At 38.6% G+C, this 16,932-nt stretch overlaps 1 protein-coding gene across 1 annotated transcript; it reads right to left on the reverse strand.

The window, feature by feature from the left end:
- Positions 1-318: 318 nt before the first annotated feature.
- On the reverse strand, positions 319-15,612 carry TYRP1 (tyrosinase related protein 1; the record flags this gene model as incomplete). Its single annotated transcript, XM_083352085.1, has 7 exons — positions 319-518; positions 1,555-1,701; positions 3,557-3,736; positions 6,079-6,246; positions 9,198-9,402; positions 10,451-10,773; positions 15,252-15,612. The coding sequence occupies 7 exons, from the start codon at positions 15,610-15,612 to the stop codon at positions 319-321; spliced, it is 1,584 nt and encodes a 527-aa protein (XP_083208211.1).
- Positions 15,613-16,932: the final 1,320 nt, after the last annotated feature.

The following is a 16,932-nucleotide window of genomic DNA, read 5'->3' on the forward strand; positions in this document are numbered from 1 at the left end:
GCCAAACTGGCTGTCAGAGCAAGATCAGCATAAACTTAATTTTTGTACCATCTTCCCCGTAAAAGCAGTTAATACATACTTAATAACTACTTTAACTTCTGTAAAATATTCATTGTTAGTCTTTTATAATGTGAACATACTGTGGATAGGATTGAAGTGGGTGAAATCAGTAGAAACGTCGAACCGGTCTAAGAAAGAATATGGATTTGAGGTATAAATATTAGATAAAGGAAGATTTTTCTCACTCTGAAATGTGCTTTCCTGACAGCTTGCATCAGACACAATAGATGCCTTCAAATGCAGATAAGTCACTTAGCTTCACACATTGGACTGCCTTGGGGTTGGAATGCTGTCATAATCATCTGAATAGCTCAGATGATGATGGGTGAGAAGTGGCTGATTTTCCTCCTGTCTCTTGGAATATACAATACAAGAGGCAGCCGCAAATATAATTGCAACCAGGATCAAAGCAGCAACTATTGCAATTGTTATGATTTCAGTCACATGGAGAGCTGGAGCTGAAAGAAATGGGGGGAAACATAAAGAGTTTCAGTTTTGTATGCTGGTTAACCCACTTGGGAATTTATTTTTAGACAATGTGGAAATTAACCTTATTCCAATAATTTCAGCTTCTGCCAACCTAGCAGTTCGAAAGCACGTAAAAAATGCAAGTAGAAAAATAGGGACCACTACGGTGGGAAGGTAACAGCGTTCCGTGCGCCTTTGGCATCTAGTCATGCCGGCCACATGACCACAGAGACGTCCTCGGACAAGTGCTGGCTCTTCAGCTTTGAAACGGAGATGAGCACCGGCCCCTAGAGTCGGAAACGACTAGCACACATGTGCGGGGGAACCTTTACCTTTACCTTAATAATTTCAGAATCTTATTGACTGCAGCCTTATCCCTCTAGAAATAACCATTTTGAAAAAAAGGTCCCCTTAAATTGCCATAGATCTAAAATCATAGGCTTTATTTGTTGTTTGTTTATAAGCATTTCTAAGCTGACCAGTTCCCAAAACCATTCTCTCTCTTTTTTTTTTTTACCAATTGAAATACTGAATTGATGGAATGCATCCTATAAGAGTCTGAATTCAGTTCAAACCTTGAACTGTTTACTCTGAAATATAAACTCATGAAATGAAATGAAAGCTTTTGGTAACATTACTAAAAAATATCATGTAGTCAACTCAGAAAATTTGTTCTTCATCATTAAAAATCGTGCTGTTCATCAAATCAAGACATTGCAATTTTTAATTGATTTGCCTTATAGACTTCTTTGCTGTATTTTGCTGATTCTAAAAAGGAGCATTCACCATTTATCAAATATTTTTTCTTAAACAGATCAACTAAGATATTCCAATTTTAAAAACCATGTATTTGATGCTTAGCCTGATTAGTATTTAATGGTTCAAACAAGTCAAAGCAACTGCAAAAATCAGTACAGCCCATGATGGTTATTTTGCATGTGATATATCTGCAAACAGTACATTTTCTTTTGTTCTAAGTGGGGAAAAATGTGCTGCATGATGAAAAGAAAAAAATACATAACTTACATGGCCACTGAACTTCATAACTGTAGCCCAGGTTTTCTGGTGCTGTAACAAACATCTCATTGTTGGTTACAGGAGGCCAAAATGGTACCATATTGTACTGTCTGTTATGTCCAATGGGAGCATTTTCTAGTGGGTATGTTGAGTTATCTAAAGAAAAGGAAGTAACTATTAAAATTTGAAAACTTGGAATTAAATATTTAAATAGGTTTTCAGGTTTGACATTATTCATGGCTGATAAAACAATAATAAATGTTAGATTAAACAACAGCATCTGCCTAACTCAGGCCTTTGGGAAGAACTCGATAGTTGGACAAAAATGCCCAATCCAATCTTAACAGGCTGACTATGGGACCAAACATAATGTTCACCTAATACTCCCTGGCTTCCAGTGTTATTTGGTTAATTAATGGACTGAAAAAAAATCTATGAATTATTTTATGAATAGAGGCAAGAGTGATGTGCAAATAAAGTGAAGCTTTCAGTCCTGAATCAATGTTTCATACCATCTTACATATAAAAAATCACCATCCTTCTATAGATGCCAAACCTCACAAAGCTTAGAATAGATTCAATATTCTATAATAATGTTGTTTGTTGAGTTAATTAAATATTTGCAAGTGTGTGTGTGTGTGTGTGTGTGTGTGTGTGCACATGCGCGCGCGTGTGTGTATGTATTTTTAAACTATTCAGGTGCCTTAAAGCATCTGAAAATCTGAACTTATACTTTGGAGTCTTCCTGTGAACTTTCCATAGAACTTTTGTATTGAAAAGTATTCTAGAACCCATTCTAAAATAAGGATGGTCAATCAGATATACTCCAAATGATTTGAGTAACAGTTCCACAACCCCTTGACAATGACCATGAAGACTGAGACTGATGGGAGTTGCGATCCAGGTTGTTATTCTTGTTTTAAGGAATTTCCCTCACTCATGACTAGCAATAGCATTTACATACTGCTTCACAGTGCTTTTTACAGCCCTGTATAAGCGATTTACAGAGTCTGCCTATTGCCCCCAACAATCTGGGTCCTCATTTTACTGACCTCAGAAGGATGGAAGGTTGAGTCAACCTTGAGCCCTGTCAGGATCAAACTGGCAAACTGCAGGCAGCCGGCAGTCAGAAGTAGCCTGACATACTGCATTCTAACCACTTGCATCACAACAGCTTGTGAATATTTGTGATATTCACAAAGTGTCACTTTCGCTTCATGGAAGCTGAAAATTTATTCATGCTGAATATTCAGGCTTGGACGTTGATCATGGATGCAATGAATAAAACTGGGCAAGTTCTTAATCAGCTATTGTATTAATTGTCTGCTGACATAATCTTGTGAGACTCATCCATGCCTTCCTATCTTTCAGTGCAGTTGAAGCTGTTGCTCTCATGGTACAGTCTCTAAAATTTTCTTTTTATGATCATTTTTTTATTCTGCAAGACTCACAAAGAACCATTTAACTTCTACCATGCCAGTTCCTTTTGGCTGTTATTATTCAGCAAAGCATGGCATGAACTTAAGGAATTCTCCTGCAGCAATGAACAGTTATACGGAACTTAAGAAATGCTATTAAAACACAACAGAGAGTGTTGCTATAAGATTTTTTTTAAAGATTACCTTCAAATGTATACCCTACAACAGAGTTTGTATTGTTTTGCTTTTTTTTTGGGAGATGGAAATACAGAGAGCTACACATTCGTGAAGTTAGGAGATTAAAAAAAAGTCAGTATTTCTGTTTCTTGGATCTGCTGATGCAAGGAAATACCAGAAGAGCTTATGATCTTCTGGTATGATTTATCCTTTATCAACAGTATATACAGTAATTCCTTTTGGGGACTAGATTTTATTCTGCTTCTAGTAAGAAGGGAGAAAGGATGGTGTTGCATTTGGTTGCCTTGCTGCAAGGGGATCTTAGCATCTTCTTTAATTTATCTCAAGCATTGTGTTGGGTATGGATTGTACCTTGGATTTTATACAGAGGAATATCATAAATCCAGACATCTCACCAGGATTATGCCTTCTCAGCCATTCATCAAAAACAGCATCTGTAAAGGTGTGGAGGAGGACGAAAATGGGGTCATTTGGGGATAGATGAGTTTGCCCTCCAGTTCCATTCAAAAAGAGATGAGCCAGATTGTGAAGGCTTCGCACTGCTGGATCATACTTTCCCGAAGGATTGCTGTAGCCTGGACATAGGAATAAACAAGAGGAGCAATTGAGAAGCAATTCTGGAACTCTTGCCTGCCCTAGCTAAACACAATCCTGCCTAGCATAACATCAGAAAACTGTCTTGATTTTCTCCGCAGAAATTGCATTGTTAAAAGGCTAGGCCAGGGGTAGGCAACCTCAGCTCTTTTATGACTCATGTGGCCAGCATGACTAGATGCCAAAGGCGCATGGAACGCTGTTACCTTCCCACCATAGTGGTCCCTATTTTTCTACTTGCATTTTTACGTGTTTTCGAACTGCTAGGTTGGCAGAAGCTGGGATGAGTAACAGGCGCTCACTCTGTTACGCGGCACTCGGGATTCGACCCGCCAAACTGCTGACCTTCTGATCAACAAGCTCAGCGTCCTAATCCACTGAGCCACCGCGTCCCATATAGTGTAACATTGAAACTCGACAAAACTGAAGTGCCTGTGGCCAGATTTAAATCCACATAAATAACTTTGTGTTAATTTTTCTCAGCCCTTTCTTTTCCACCTCTCCTCCATTTGCTATTGATGTTCTGATGGTACCATGTCTCAGCAAAAAACAAAAAAAGAAACAAAATGTCTGTTAATTTTACTTGCATAAAATATACATGTTGTTCAATGATAGTAAACACAAAGCAATTAAACACAATGCCAGTTAATTACTACTTAACTAATAATTGGGATTTCACACTCTCCTATCAGGTGTTGGTACACCTTAACTGCAGAAGCCAACTTGGTTGCACCAAAATATATTATTCTAAATATGCAATAGCATAAGGAAAGACGATACAACCAATTATTTTCCAGATATACTTACCTTTTTTGTAGGGTTGAGGACAGGATGACATTCTCATCAATTGAAATAGGATACGGGATTATATATTTTCACCGTTCAGTCATGTAGGTGAAATGTAGGTGAAATGTATTGAGCCATTTGATCATGTCAAGTACTAAGCTGTAATACTGTATTGGATGGGACTTCTCCAAATGTGATACAAGTAAAAATACCTGTGGACATGCCTGTTATGATGGCTTAGACTAACCATGATAATTTTTCTCTGAGACAAAAAGCCAATGTTGTTAAATGAGGCAGTCAGTAAATGAGGACTACCTGTATTTCTTCTGCTGAATTGGGTTTCTGAATTGTTTGCTGTCGATGGTTGTTTTCTGACTTGCCTCCATACCTTAATATAAGGGTGGCTAAACCACCTAAACTGGGCCTGTGTAAATGATTTGTCCAGTTGGGCCCATATTATATTTAACTGTATTCAGTCAACATATTTACTTAAATCAAAGTTGATCAGTGGAGCCGCTTAATTTAATGAATTGGGAAAGATCATGTTAATTTTATTTAGAATGCTTTTTGTATATTAGTAAAGGCCACTTTGCACAATAAAAAAATAATATAAGTAAGATTATATTACCAAAACCTGGTGGCAAAATAGCAGAATTTCAGCAGCAGCAATTCCAAAGGGGTTTTCAAGTCTTAACAGGGTTTGAAGGATAGCAACAGTAGTAGTTTATCTCCCTAAAACTTCATGTTCCTATTCTCATATCAAAGTAATCCTGAGGACTATTTTGGGCCTACTTTCTGAAATGATGTGTGTGTGTGTGTGTGTGTGTTTGTGTATGTGTGCGCATATGTGTGTGTGTAACTTAAAGAATGGGAATTCTAGCAGCTTGCATCTCAAAGGTCTCTGTATCTCATTTCCACCTTTAACCCCACCCCATCCCCCAGTTTTAGCCTTTCATTTTCCAGAGACATCTCAAAATGGTTTCCTGGGCCCATCAGAAACTTGCGAGTTTCCATTTGGCCCTGGACCTCTCAGGGGTGGGCTACCCAGAGGTTTGATAAATCATGATCTAATGATAGGTAAGACATTTGCTATGACCTATATTCCTCTGCCTATGTGCTGCCTAACATGTATGGCCTCTAGGTATAATATAATAAAACATGGAGAGAGATGGACATTTGAGAATATCACTGCTTTTAATAAAAACAAGAATATGCTATGCTTTTAAGTGTTTAATAATAATAAAAAATCATTTCCTGGACAAAGCACTGTAAGTCTTAGCCTCAAATAGTATTACTGCTGATGTTGATAAGGCCAACATTTGCATTAATTTCACCAAGAACTGGCAGGGCTACTGATTTTGAGAAAACCTGCTGAATTCAATAAAAGAGTCCCCTCATCCTATTTGTTTCCAGACTTGGAAAATCAGATAATGAAACTTGGGGAGGATTTGAACAGTTTTTACCCACTTCAGTGTTAGGAGTGTGGTGGATTTGGCTTCAAGAGTTTGTTTTTGGGTTTGGCTTTGGAGTGACTTGCCTTCTACCGTGTTACGAAAACTGTCTGCTGAATTGGAGTAGAATGGAGGTGTGTCAAAGAATCCGACTTCTAAGCAAAGAGCAACATCCTGAGGCTCTGGAAGGCGCTGCACCATGGGGCGGGCTACGTTTCCAGCTGGATTGCGTCTAATTGGACCACCTTCTGTGCCTGACATTTGAAAACAAAAAACAAAAAAACGAGCATGAGGCAGGGGGAATAAAATTTAATGGATTATCAGGTTAATCTCATAATCTAAGGAATAATGCAGGAAAGCATTTTAGGGGGAAAAATCCCATTATTCTTCCTTTTTAGCTAAGAACTACTCACAACCTGCTGAATTCCTTTTATTTTTCCAAATGTAACTTATCATATGCTAAATACAGAAAACATATAGGAGATTTATACATGATCTGCTTGTGCTCAATTGTTACGTTTTCTCCCTAACTGGAACTTTATTTCACTCTTTTTATGCGTTGGTTTCCCCCAAAGCAGGCTGGATAAAAAAAATAAATGGTATTAATTTGCAAATACATTGTTTCGCAATATGTATATTTTTGGTGTAGATATTTTGAGCTGTGAATTAAACTAGAAAATTCCAAATATGCAGCTATTGATATATAGAAGGTATATTGGTTTTTATGTAAGTTTCAAGAGGGTAAATTGAATCACTTAAACATAAAACATTAGTCTGAATAGATCTCTTTCTCTGCTACTTTGGGGCTCTTGTATGGTAGTAGTAGGAGAGTGACAGCAATATCATTTAGGCTTGTATAAAGGGTAATAGAAATCATTGTGATATATAAAATTAAGACCAGCTTTTAAGACATTGAGTCAGAAAGATTCTTATTTAATTTTTGCCTCTGCCATTAATTAAATCAATGGATTAGTTTACAGATGTAATGCTGAGACACTAGGGCAAGGGTCTTCAAACTTGGCCCTTTTATGACTTGTGGAGTCCAACTCCCAGAATTCCTCAGCTAGCATGCCTGGCTGATGAATTCTGGGAGTTGAAGTCCACAAGCCATAAAAAGGTCAAGTTTGAAGACCTCTGCACTAGGGCAATGTTTCTCAGCCTTGGCAACTTTAAGGAGGATGGACTTCAATTGAATTCTGGGTGTTAAAGACCACCCATCTTAAAGTTACCAAGATTGAGAAACATGGTGCTAGAGTCCCATTTGTCTCCCTCAACCTCATGGACACAGCACATTATAGCCTCTGCGAAATGTTGTTGCAAAATTGTAACTTTTAATGAAATAGTAGGGAAAAAATTAACACAGGGAAGAACCCTATAACCTAAGATATTTTTTAAAGTTAATAAAACCAATGGCTTTTTTCTGGACCTATCCAGTTTCTTCTTTTTGAGCTTTGTCCATGTTTTTGAACTGGGACCTCCAAATATGGATCTCAAACCAACGTGTCCCAGAAAAGAGCTAGACATTCTGCCTTGAGTGACAATCATACACATACATACATGGACGCATACATACATGCATACATAAGCATTCACATTTATTGAGACAGTCTTCCTGGAAATAAGAATGATTAACATCTGTTAAGAAACCCATAGACTGGCTTTGCAAGCCACTACTTTTTCTCATCTTCTCAATACGGCAAAAATAATGTTATCTGACATTATAGTATTGTTCTACAGAATACTCAATACAAAATGCTTTAAATAATATTTGCCATGTGCTTTTTCTGTTAGGAAAGAAAGGCTTTACAAAATGGGATGAGAATTGCTGAGCTGTGAGATGTCTACTTTTTTTTATTGAAACTAGGGCTATGCAGTGTGGATCTGCCTGCAACCCATAAGCTCTTTTTTCAGGATCCTGGAATCCCCTGAGTTTGTTCAAGAACTCAAGAGCAAATCACCAAAATAAATAAGATAAAAATTAGAAATGAGATTTCTTGCAAATTGTTGGGGGCAATAAGCTGACTTTGTAATAATGCCGCTGGGGGGGGGTGAAAGCCCTAATAAGCAGGCATATACATAGAATGAAGGCTATTGCTTAAGCAGGAGATCCTATATCGTTCTGGATAAGTGGCTATCTAATCTCGTCTTTAAAAAAACTCTCATGATGGAGCACCCACAACTTCTGGAGGCAAGCAGTTCCACTGATTAATTGTTCTCATTATCAGGAAATTTCTCCTCAGTTCTAGATTGAATATATCTTTGATATATTTTCACCTGTTACTTCTTCTGGTGCTTTGGAGAATAGGTTGAGTCCCTCCCTTCTTTGACAGCCCCTCAAATATTGGAACACTGCTATCATGTCACTCCTAGTTCTTCCCTTCATTAGACTAGTCCAGGGGTAGGCAACCTTGGCTCTTTTATGACTCATGGACTTCAACTCAAGGAGTCTTGGTGGAGCAGTGGGCTAATGCCTCCTTAAGTAACACCAGCTGCCTGCAATTAGTGCAGGTTCGCATCCCACCAGGCTCATGGTTGACTCAGCCTTCCATCCTTCCGAGGTAGGTAAAATGAGGACCCAGATTGTTGGGGGCAATAAGCTGACTTTGTAATAATGCCGCTTGGGGGGGGAAAAGCCCTAATAAGCAGGCATATACATAGAATGAAGGCTATTGCTAAGCACATTGGTTTGTGCTTTAAATTGTAAGCCACCCTGAGTCTTCGGAGAAGGGCGGGATATAAATGGGATTAAAAAAAAACAAAAAACTCCCAGAATTCCTGAGTCAGCATAGCAGCACAGCATAGCTGACTCAGGAATTCTGGGAGTTGAAGTCCATGAAGTCCACTTCAACTCCCAGAATTCCTGAGTCAGCATAGCAGCACAGCATAGCTGACTCAGGAATTCTGGGAGTTGAAGTCCATGAGTCATAAAAGAGCCGAGGTTGCCTACCCCTGGACTAGGCATATATTTGGAAGACAGCAGAATTTTCCTCAACATCCCAAACTGGAAGTGTTTCACATGACAGTGATCTTGATTAATGATAAAAAAGTTTTCATGTCCTCTGAATGAAATATGTAACATTTGGGGTGTATGCGTGCAATTTGAGGTAAAGATAAAATTAAGCTTGCTAGGTTCCATATCTGATATCTTTATTAGTCTTAAGGAAACTGTGATAACAGCTAAATAGCACTACAAATCTAGGCTTACTGTTGCAAATGGTTCCCAATACATCGTAGTCTTCAATAGCCTCACACAAAATGCGCCACTGGGAGAAGATTGAGTTGGAGCTGAGAAGAGAGTCATCAAAGTTGCTTCTGGATCCCATGAGATCATCTGTACAGATGTCACAGCTGTTCCTACCTGTGGCAAAGTTCCAATAAGGAAGGGCAAAAGAAGGATCCTGTAGCATATCCTGGTGGATAGAATATGGGATTCATGATGAGCCATGCTGTTTTGCAGACAGAACCACACAATTCACAGGAAATGCAAATCATTCTTGGCAGTTCCTTCTCTAGCAGACCACTATAATGAAGTTGGAACTTTGAATATATGGCTCTGAATATGATACTTCTCATTCTAATAAGAGACATTTATGTGAGAAAAAGTATCCTATTTCCATCCATCGGGAGTGGTCTTGTATACTCAGGGTATTTGCAGCCTGCATAGGTCCCTGGTGCTTTTCAGATGTTTTGAACTAAAACTGACTAATCCGACTTTTTCAGTATATGTGTATGGTTATGGGAGTTTTGAATAATTTTGTATTTAAATAATTGTTAAACAGCAGGTTGCCTAGCAGAACATCTAGATTCAACCATAATTTCATTCCATACAACATTAACCTTGTGAACTCTTGGGCTTTCTCCTCCTGTTATATATTCAAATTGGACAGTATTTAATATTTTATTGTTATGTATATGTAGGGGTGTGGGCCTATACATATGTTGTATGTAGTATGTTTTGGGGGGTGTCATGTATGTGTCTCACTTTGAGAGTGGGCAACTAAATTTCATTTTTGATGTGCGCCATTGTGCCCACAGTAAAAAATGACAATAAAGATTCTTATCTTATCTTATCTTATCTTATCTTATCTTATCTTATCTTATCTTATCTTATCTTATCTTATCTTATCTTATCTTATCTTATCTTATCTTATCTTATCTTATCTTATCTTATCTTGTTGCCTAGACCACCCAATATTAATTATTTATAGCAGGGTTGTCCATCTTTGGCAACTTTAAGACTTTTGGACTTCAACTCCCAGAATTTCCTAGCCAGCCATGAATTCTGGGAGTTGAAGTCCACAAGTCTTAAAGCTGCCGAGGTTGAACACCCCAGATCTACAGTAGCTTTTCCAGTAGCTTCTTTTAGGCAAGAGAACATCATCACTCTTAACTGAAAATGAGGTGGGGCTTGCCTGTTCTTTGATTTGATACTGGGCAATATAAATAAAAATAATTTACCTGAATATCTCTTTCCAATTGTAGTAGGTGATATCTGTGCCAGGTAAGAAACGCTGGTCCTTCATGGGAGAAATCTACTCCAGCAAAACTTTGTTGTCCAGGCCCAAGATACGTTTTTCTGACCGAGTAATAATGAGACCACACAAAATAGTTATAAATGGACACATTTTCAAATTGTGGAGTATTGCCATCAGGACCCAAGATCTCCTCATGTCTCCTAGTTGCGATCATAAAGTCAGGATGCGTTGTTGTTTTGGCTTGCTGTAAAACTCTTATAAATTCTCTCCTTTCTTCACTACTAAAGTCCAGAAGATTTTGTCTAACTGCAGATCAAGGAAATAAAATTAAAGCCATATTAAAGGAACAGTGACAATATGAACAGAAGGCTGAAAATACGTGCTTATCAACAACCTGGTTAAAAAAAAAAGATCTCAAATCAAATTAAGTTTCAGCAAGGTGTTGTACCTAGAGAAGATGGATAAAAATACTTAAATATTTTGAAATAAAATATAATATCAGAATTGGGACTGCACAAAAGTATAGGCTATTATATCATATAATTTAATTCAATTTAGTTTATAAATTATAAAGCCAGAGATTCTAAGGAAGGCTTCTTTAGCTTCTCTAGTTTGAAAGCATGCAAATGCAAGTAGATAAATTACCACTTTGGTTGGAAGGTAACAGCGCTCTGTGACATCATGACTATGGAAATGTTTTTGACAGTGCTGGCTCAATGCCCTTGAAATGGAGATGAACACTACCGCTCATAGTTGGCAATGACTAGGGGGTAAAATCCACAGGACTCCTTTACCTTTTTACTTCTATAAATAATGTGACTATTTTGGCAGCTGGGAATTGGAATACCCTTTTGATGAAACCTTTCAGATTTTCTATGGTATAATAAAAAGTTTTTAAATTAATATATCACCTCCTCACCCCTCACTGCAAACAGAGGAAATACCTTGTGCATATATGTCATTTTATTAATGCAGTTGCTTTTGATTTGGTATACCATTTATGAAGCAAAAAGAGATAAATGAACCATTCTTCAGATACCTAGGCTAACACCATCTCGTGAACTTCAAAAAATGTATTTGATGAAGCTCATCGATTATAAGAGGGTTCTGGATTCCACATTTCATTTCATAATTTGAATTGTCTTATCAATTAATACACCCCTTGAATGTGAATAAATGTGGATGTAGGTAAAATGCCCCTTGATGAATTTATTTCTTTATCAGATTCATTGGCCACCCATCTTACCAAAGGGTAACTGGTTGGAATTGAATGCATGATAAATTTAGACTTTTTCCGGAATCTGCACCAATGTGCACCAAGATTTAGAGCTGCATTGCAACAGAAAATGCATCCCCACTGCGTGATGAAAAACACATCTTCATTATCGTCATTCACTAGTTACAATTTTTAGAAACTTTACCACACTGCCTATTTGGAATGAAGTTTCTAGTAAGGGAAAGTTACAGTAATTGACATTTTACCTTCACTTAAACAAGCAAATGAGGCTGGTACCTAGGCCATTAAAAAAATGCCAACAAAATAGTTTTGCCACTGCAAATCTTGCATGCACATTGCAATCTGGAAACATTCTTTTACTCTACATTGGTAAGATGTAGCTGCTTTATGTATTTCTTTGGAGTATTTGTATATCACTAGTTCCAGAAGGATCTTTCAGGGAATTAGTAAAAACAGTTAAAACATTATATCTCCATCACAGTCGCTCTCTCTATAAAATCACAAGCTAATCTTGGTGCCCATGTCCAATGGCCACATTTAAATTTATTAAAATCTTGGTAATTTCATTACAATTTCTGTGGAGGAGCTCAGTTGTGACTACACTTCTGAAGTCCATCATCAAAAGACTTCATCCGAAACTCCGACAGGAAACTATTTCACAGAGATAACTCATAAAGTAAAAAAATATATATATATCATGCCCTTATTTCCCAGATTTGCACATGGAAAAGATCTCTAAACACAGCATTTGGGACAACAAATGCACAAAGCAGGAGGCAATAGCTCACCCAGACACTGTGCAAATTATTCTCAGAAGCTTATTGGAAACTACAGTGGCACCTCAAAAACACACTTTTTGACTTGGTTAGCTGTCACCTGCCAGCAAGAGATTCCCAAGCTGCTCCAGCTGCAACTTCCCAGTCCCATGGAAAACACATTTCAGTCAACAAGTTTAAACACGATAAAGGACCTGTCAGGACCATATTCAGGAAGGGCTGAAGCCAGACAAAGCCTTCTCTAGCTGCAGCCTCCACTGTCTATGTAGCATTATCTGCGAGGTTAGGAGTTTAGGAAGATCCCTAGTTGTGGATTTCTTATTTTAGGGACAGTATCTCCCCACTTTATTATTACTGGGGCAGGAAAAAGGTCAGGTGTCTTCTGGACAAACGATAACCCTGTTTTCTACCCATCCAATGTCTATTGGGCTGCAGCCAATTAGTACTTCCACCCCATTCCCGGATTGGTTGGGAAGAGGAATGTATAGCTGGCATACTGATGGTTCTTCAACCCAAGCTGGTGAATGACCTCTCCAAACATCTTCATATCTATATTAAAGAACAGATACAAGAGTGTGATGGAATGTGCACTGCAGCAGCAGAGGGGGAGGATTTTAGCGGCTCACAGCTTTCCTAGAAAGAAACTGGATGAAGAAGCTACACAGTCCTGAGCTAGATAGGGGAGGAGGGAAGAGGTTCGGGGCAACCACGTCCTAGAATCTCTCAGGTTATATTTAATACATTAGAAATTTATACCGCTAGTTTGACAAGATTCTGTCTATTAAATGTCTAACACAGGGGTAGGCAACCCTGGCTCTTTTATGACTCGTGGACTTCAACTCCTAGAATTCCTGAGCCAGCTATGCTGGCTCAGGAATTCTGGGAGTTGAAGTTCACAAGTCATAAAAGAGCCAAGGTTGCCTTCCCCTGGTCTAATACATTAATGTCGGGTCCAAGCCAAGAGATGAGATGATGAGATCCAATTGAGTCCAACCCTTTATTTGCTTGAACCTAAATATATCTTGAGGGGGACGTAGTGGCTCCATGGGTTAGGACGCTGAGCTTATCGATCAGAAGGTTGGCAGTTTGGCGGGTCGAATCCTGAGTGCCGCGTAACAGAGTGAGCACCTGTTACTCGTCCCAGCTTCTGCCAACCTAGCAGTTCGAAAGCACATAAAAATGCAAGTAGAAAAATAGGGACCACTACGGTGGGAAGGTAACAGCATCCTGTGTGCCTTTGGTGTCTAGTCATGCCGGCCACATGACCACGGAGATGTCCTCGGACAAGCGCTGGCTCTTTGGCTTTGAAACGGAGATGAGCACCGGTCCCTAGAGTTGGAAATGACTAGCACGCATGTGCGGGGGAACCTTTACCTTTACTTTAAATATATCCTGACAGATTCTAGGGTGTGGTTAGCCTGAACCTCTTCCCTCCTTCCCACATCCATCTCATGACTCTTGATCCAAGCCTTTTTTGGGGGTGGGGGGGAAGCTGGCAAAATCTTTCCTGCTCTGTTGCTGCAAGTGCACGTTCCATCACAGAGAGTATCAAACTATAGTTGCCTGGATGATTTTTCTTCCCCATAACCAGATAGTACAGTCCACTTAGGAAGGACTGGAAGCACAGTAAAGCTGTGCCTGCAATCCATGATTCTCATAGATGCTACAGAAAAATCCCATGGTCAACCGTCTTGAAAGCTGCTGAGAGGTCCAAAAGGACCAGGAGGGATGCACTACTCTTATCTAGGTCTTGATAAAGATTATTCACCAGGATGAATGAAAGTGGATTCTGTCCTATGTACAAGCCTGAATGCTGACCAAAAGAAATCCAGATAGTCTGCTGCATTTCCCAACATACCAAATGTATCTTCTGAAGTTTTGGGATACAGAACTAAGAACTGTTCTTAAAAAAAAGCCCTGAATTCTCACTTCTTCCTCCATTTTCTGATTCAACACAAAGTATTTATTTACTGGATTAAATCATATACTGGGTTTGAGAGGGGTCATTTTTATTGTTCAATGAGAATACAAAATGCTGTTGATAGCAAATTCTTTTACTGTGTTTTGAGGAGATTGTCTCAGATTCATGCATTATTGTCTTCTTTTTGCTATTTATTGTGCTCACATTCTTTCATCTTGCTGAATGCTTGGTCTTGGGAAGTATTCAAATTCCAGGTAGCATTAGAAAGACAAATTAACAGCCATTTCTTGAAATCAAACAGAAAACCTCATTTAGAATCATTCCTAGTGGCCTGAACAGAAAGATATTGCTATAGGGTTGCTGTTTATATCTTCTAGTGATCTTACCACCAAGAAGCTTTCAAACTAAATATATATTTTCTGACTTTTCTATTCCTCCTCCCTCGGATCTTCTTGTTCTGATCATCATCACCTAATGTTAATGGTGAAGGAATATGAAGTTGGAATGTCCACTACATCCTGTGAAACAAGTTAGCACTAGACTGCCAATCCAGTCATGAACATCCATGCATTTCCCAATTATCTATATCTACTTATGCTTTATTTGTTTTCTTTCTCTTTTTTTAAAAAAAAGTCTGCTTTTTTTAGATTTAGAGACTTAGGCTTGGGTGAGCAAGAGATGTAAAGATACAAGCCAACACATTGGTCATTTGAGATGATCAGGCAGGTACCTCATGAAGTCATTCTTCAAACATCAGCATTATTACTGGAAGGGCTAAGAAAGAAGCACCAGGGATCCAAAAAGTAGAACAGAAAGAAGAACGTGATCACTTTCTTGCTCTAGTGCTTACCTATATTAATCTGCTGGTCACAGGTGGGACCAGTCCTGCCAGGTCTACATGAGCCACAGTTGTATCCATAAAAATTGTGGTTGCACTGACAAGTTCGGTTGAAGAAACGAAGAGGCCACTGCTCACGGTCATCTCGACCATCATGCATATATTGAGGTCCATGGGGTCGGGAATCTGCTATCACTTGTACACACTGCCCTCTTCCAGAAGATGAGCCACAACGATCTGAACCAGGAACCACTCCAGGAGACAGGTCTGGGCAACATTCGCCTCGGAGCAGCACATCCACTGTAGTACATTCTCGGGGAAACTGAGCATTAATTGCTTCTAACAGGAGGAGTAACAGTATTGCAAGATGCATAGTAACTTTCAGATCCCACCAAAGCAAAGCAATAAGGTTGCGTCTCTAGGTATTTGGGATATTCTCTTAATTTCTTTGTAGGAAAACGGGCTCTGAAATACAGGGGGAGAAAAAGATGTAAAAATTCATGTGTTTAATACCATAAACTATTTCACCAATGCAAAGGAATCCTTGATTTCAATTTTTTGGGGAGAGCAGAATGCAACATTCTTCCAGAGTGCACAGTTATTAATATCAACATTCAGAAGAACAGTTATTCCAAGTGTTGTTACTTTAGATCATTTAAAATAATTCTTGCCTCAATGCACTATAAGCCCCAATATGGGGTTTGAAGAAAAAGATGCATACACACTTGTTGCAAATCCAAAGGAACCATGACATCCTTTAAGTTTAAATGTTGTTTTCATCATTCCCAGAGAAAGCAGAAGCTGTAGCTCCACGCAGCCATTCTTATATTTATATAATCAATCTATTTCAACCCACATATTTCTGTTCCCCCTTTCTCCTGCTTCTCCCTCTTCACAAACATAAACTATCACAACTGCATTGTGCCCAATCCCCCAATTATATTTCCAAGTATATCATGCAAGAAACCTTTCCATGTATCACAACAATAGTTTACAATACCTAATCGTTTTAACATTCCTGCTCTGACAAACGTATCCCTGCTACAAGGATAAATTACATACATTATGCACTTTATCACTCTAATTTCTCTCCAATATATATTATCCAAGATCTCTGCCTTTTACCTTTTTTATTTACAGATGACTTGAGCTCTTCTGGGTAGAATTTTCCTTTCATTCCCCTGTTTTCCCCTTGTTCCTCTACTCCCGAACCAAGCAGTGCTAATTGATTGGGATAATCTGCTTTCTAATCCTGGCCTTGCCAACTATTTGGTTTGGCACAACCCTTTCTCTTTCTCTCTGCTTCTAATCCTTTTCTACCTCAATGGACTTCTTTCAATAAGTAGCTGAGCAGCGCATGATGCTTTTCATGCTGATCTTGTGATTTTACAAGTTTCAGGAAATGTCAAAGGCAAGTAATTGCAATGCAAACAGAAAACCCCACACTGAAGAGGCTTAGTAGTTTTTATGCCAAGTGCAACAAAACCCTTCTCTCTCTCTCTCTCTCTCTGTGTTTTTTTGTTATGGCATAAGGGTCTCCTTAAAGCATCTGATAAGTGGACTCCTTGCTGAAAGGCCTAAATAAATAGAATTCACTCTGTTCTGCTAAATTGATTGATTATGTGCCATCAAGTTGGTTTTGATTCTTAGGGAACACATGTATAGATTTTTTTCCCATGCCAATCTAGACTCA

The sequence above is a fragment of the Vipera ursinii genome (assembly GCF_947247035.1).
Source record: "Vipera ursinii genome assembly, chromosome: 2".
NCBI lineage: Eukaryota > Metazoa > Chordata > Lepidosauria > Squamata > Viperidae > Vipera > Vipera ursinii.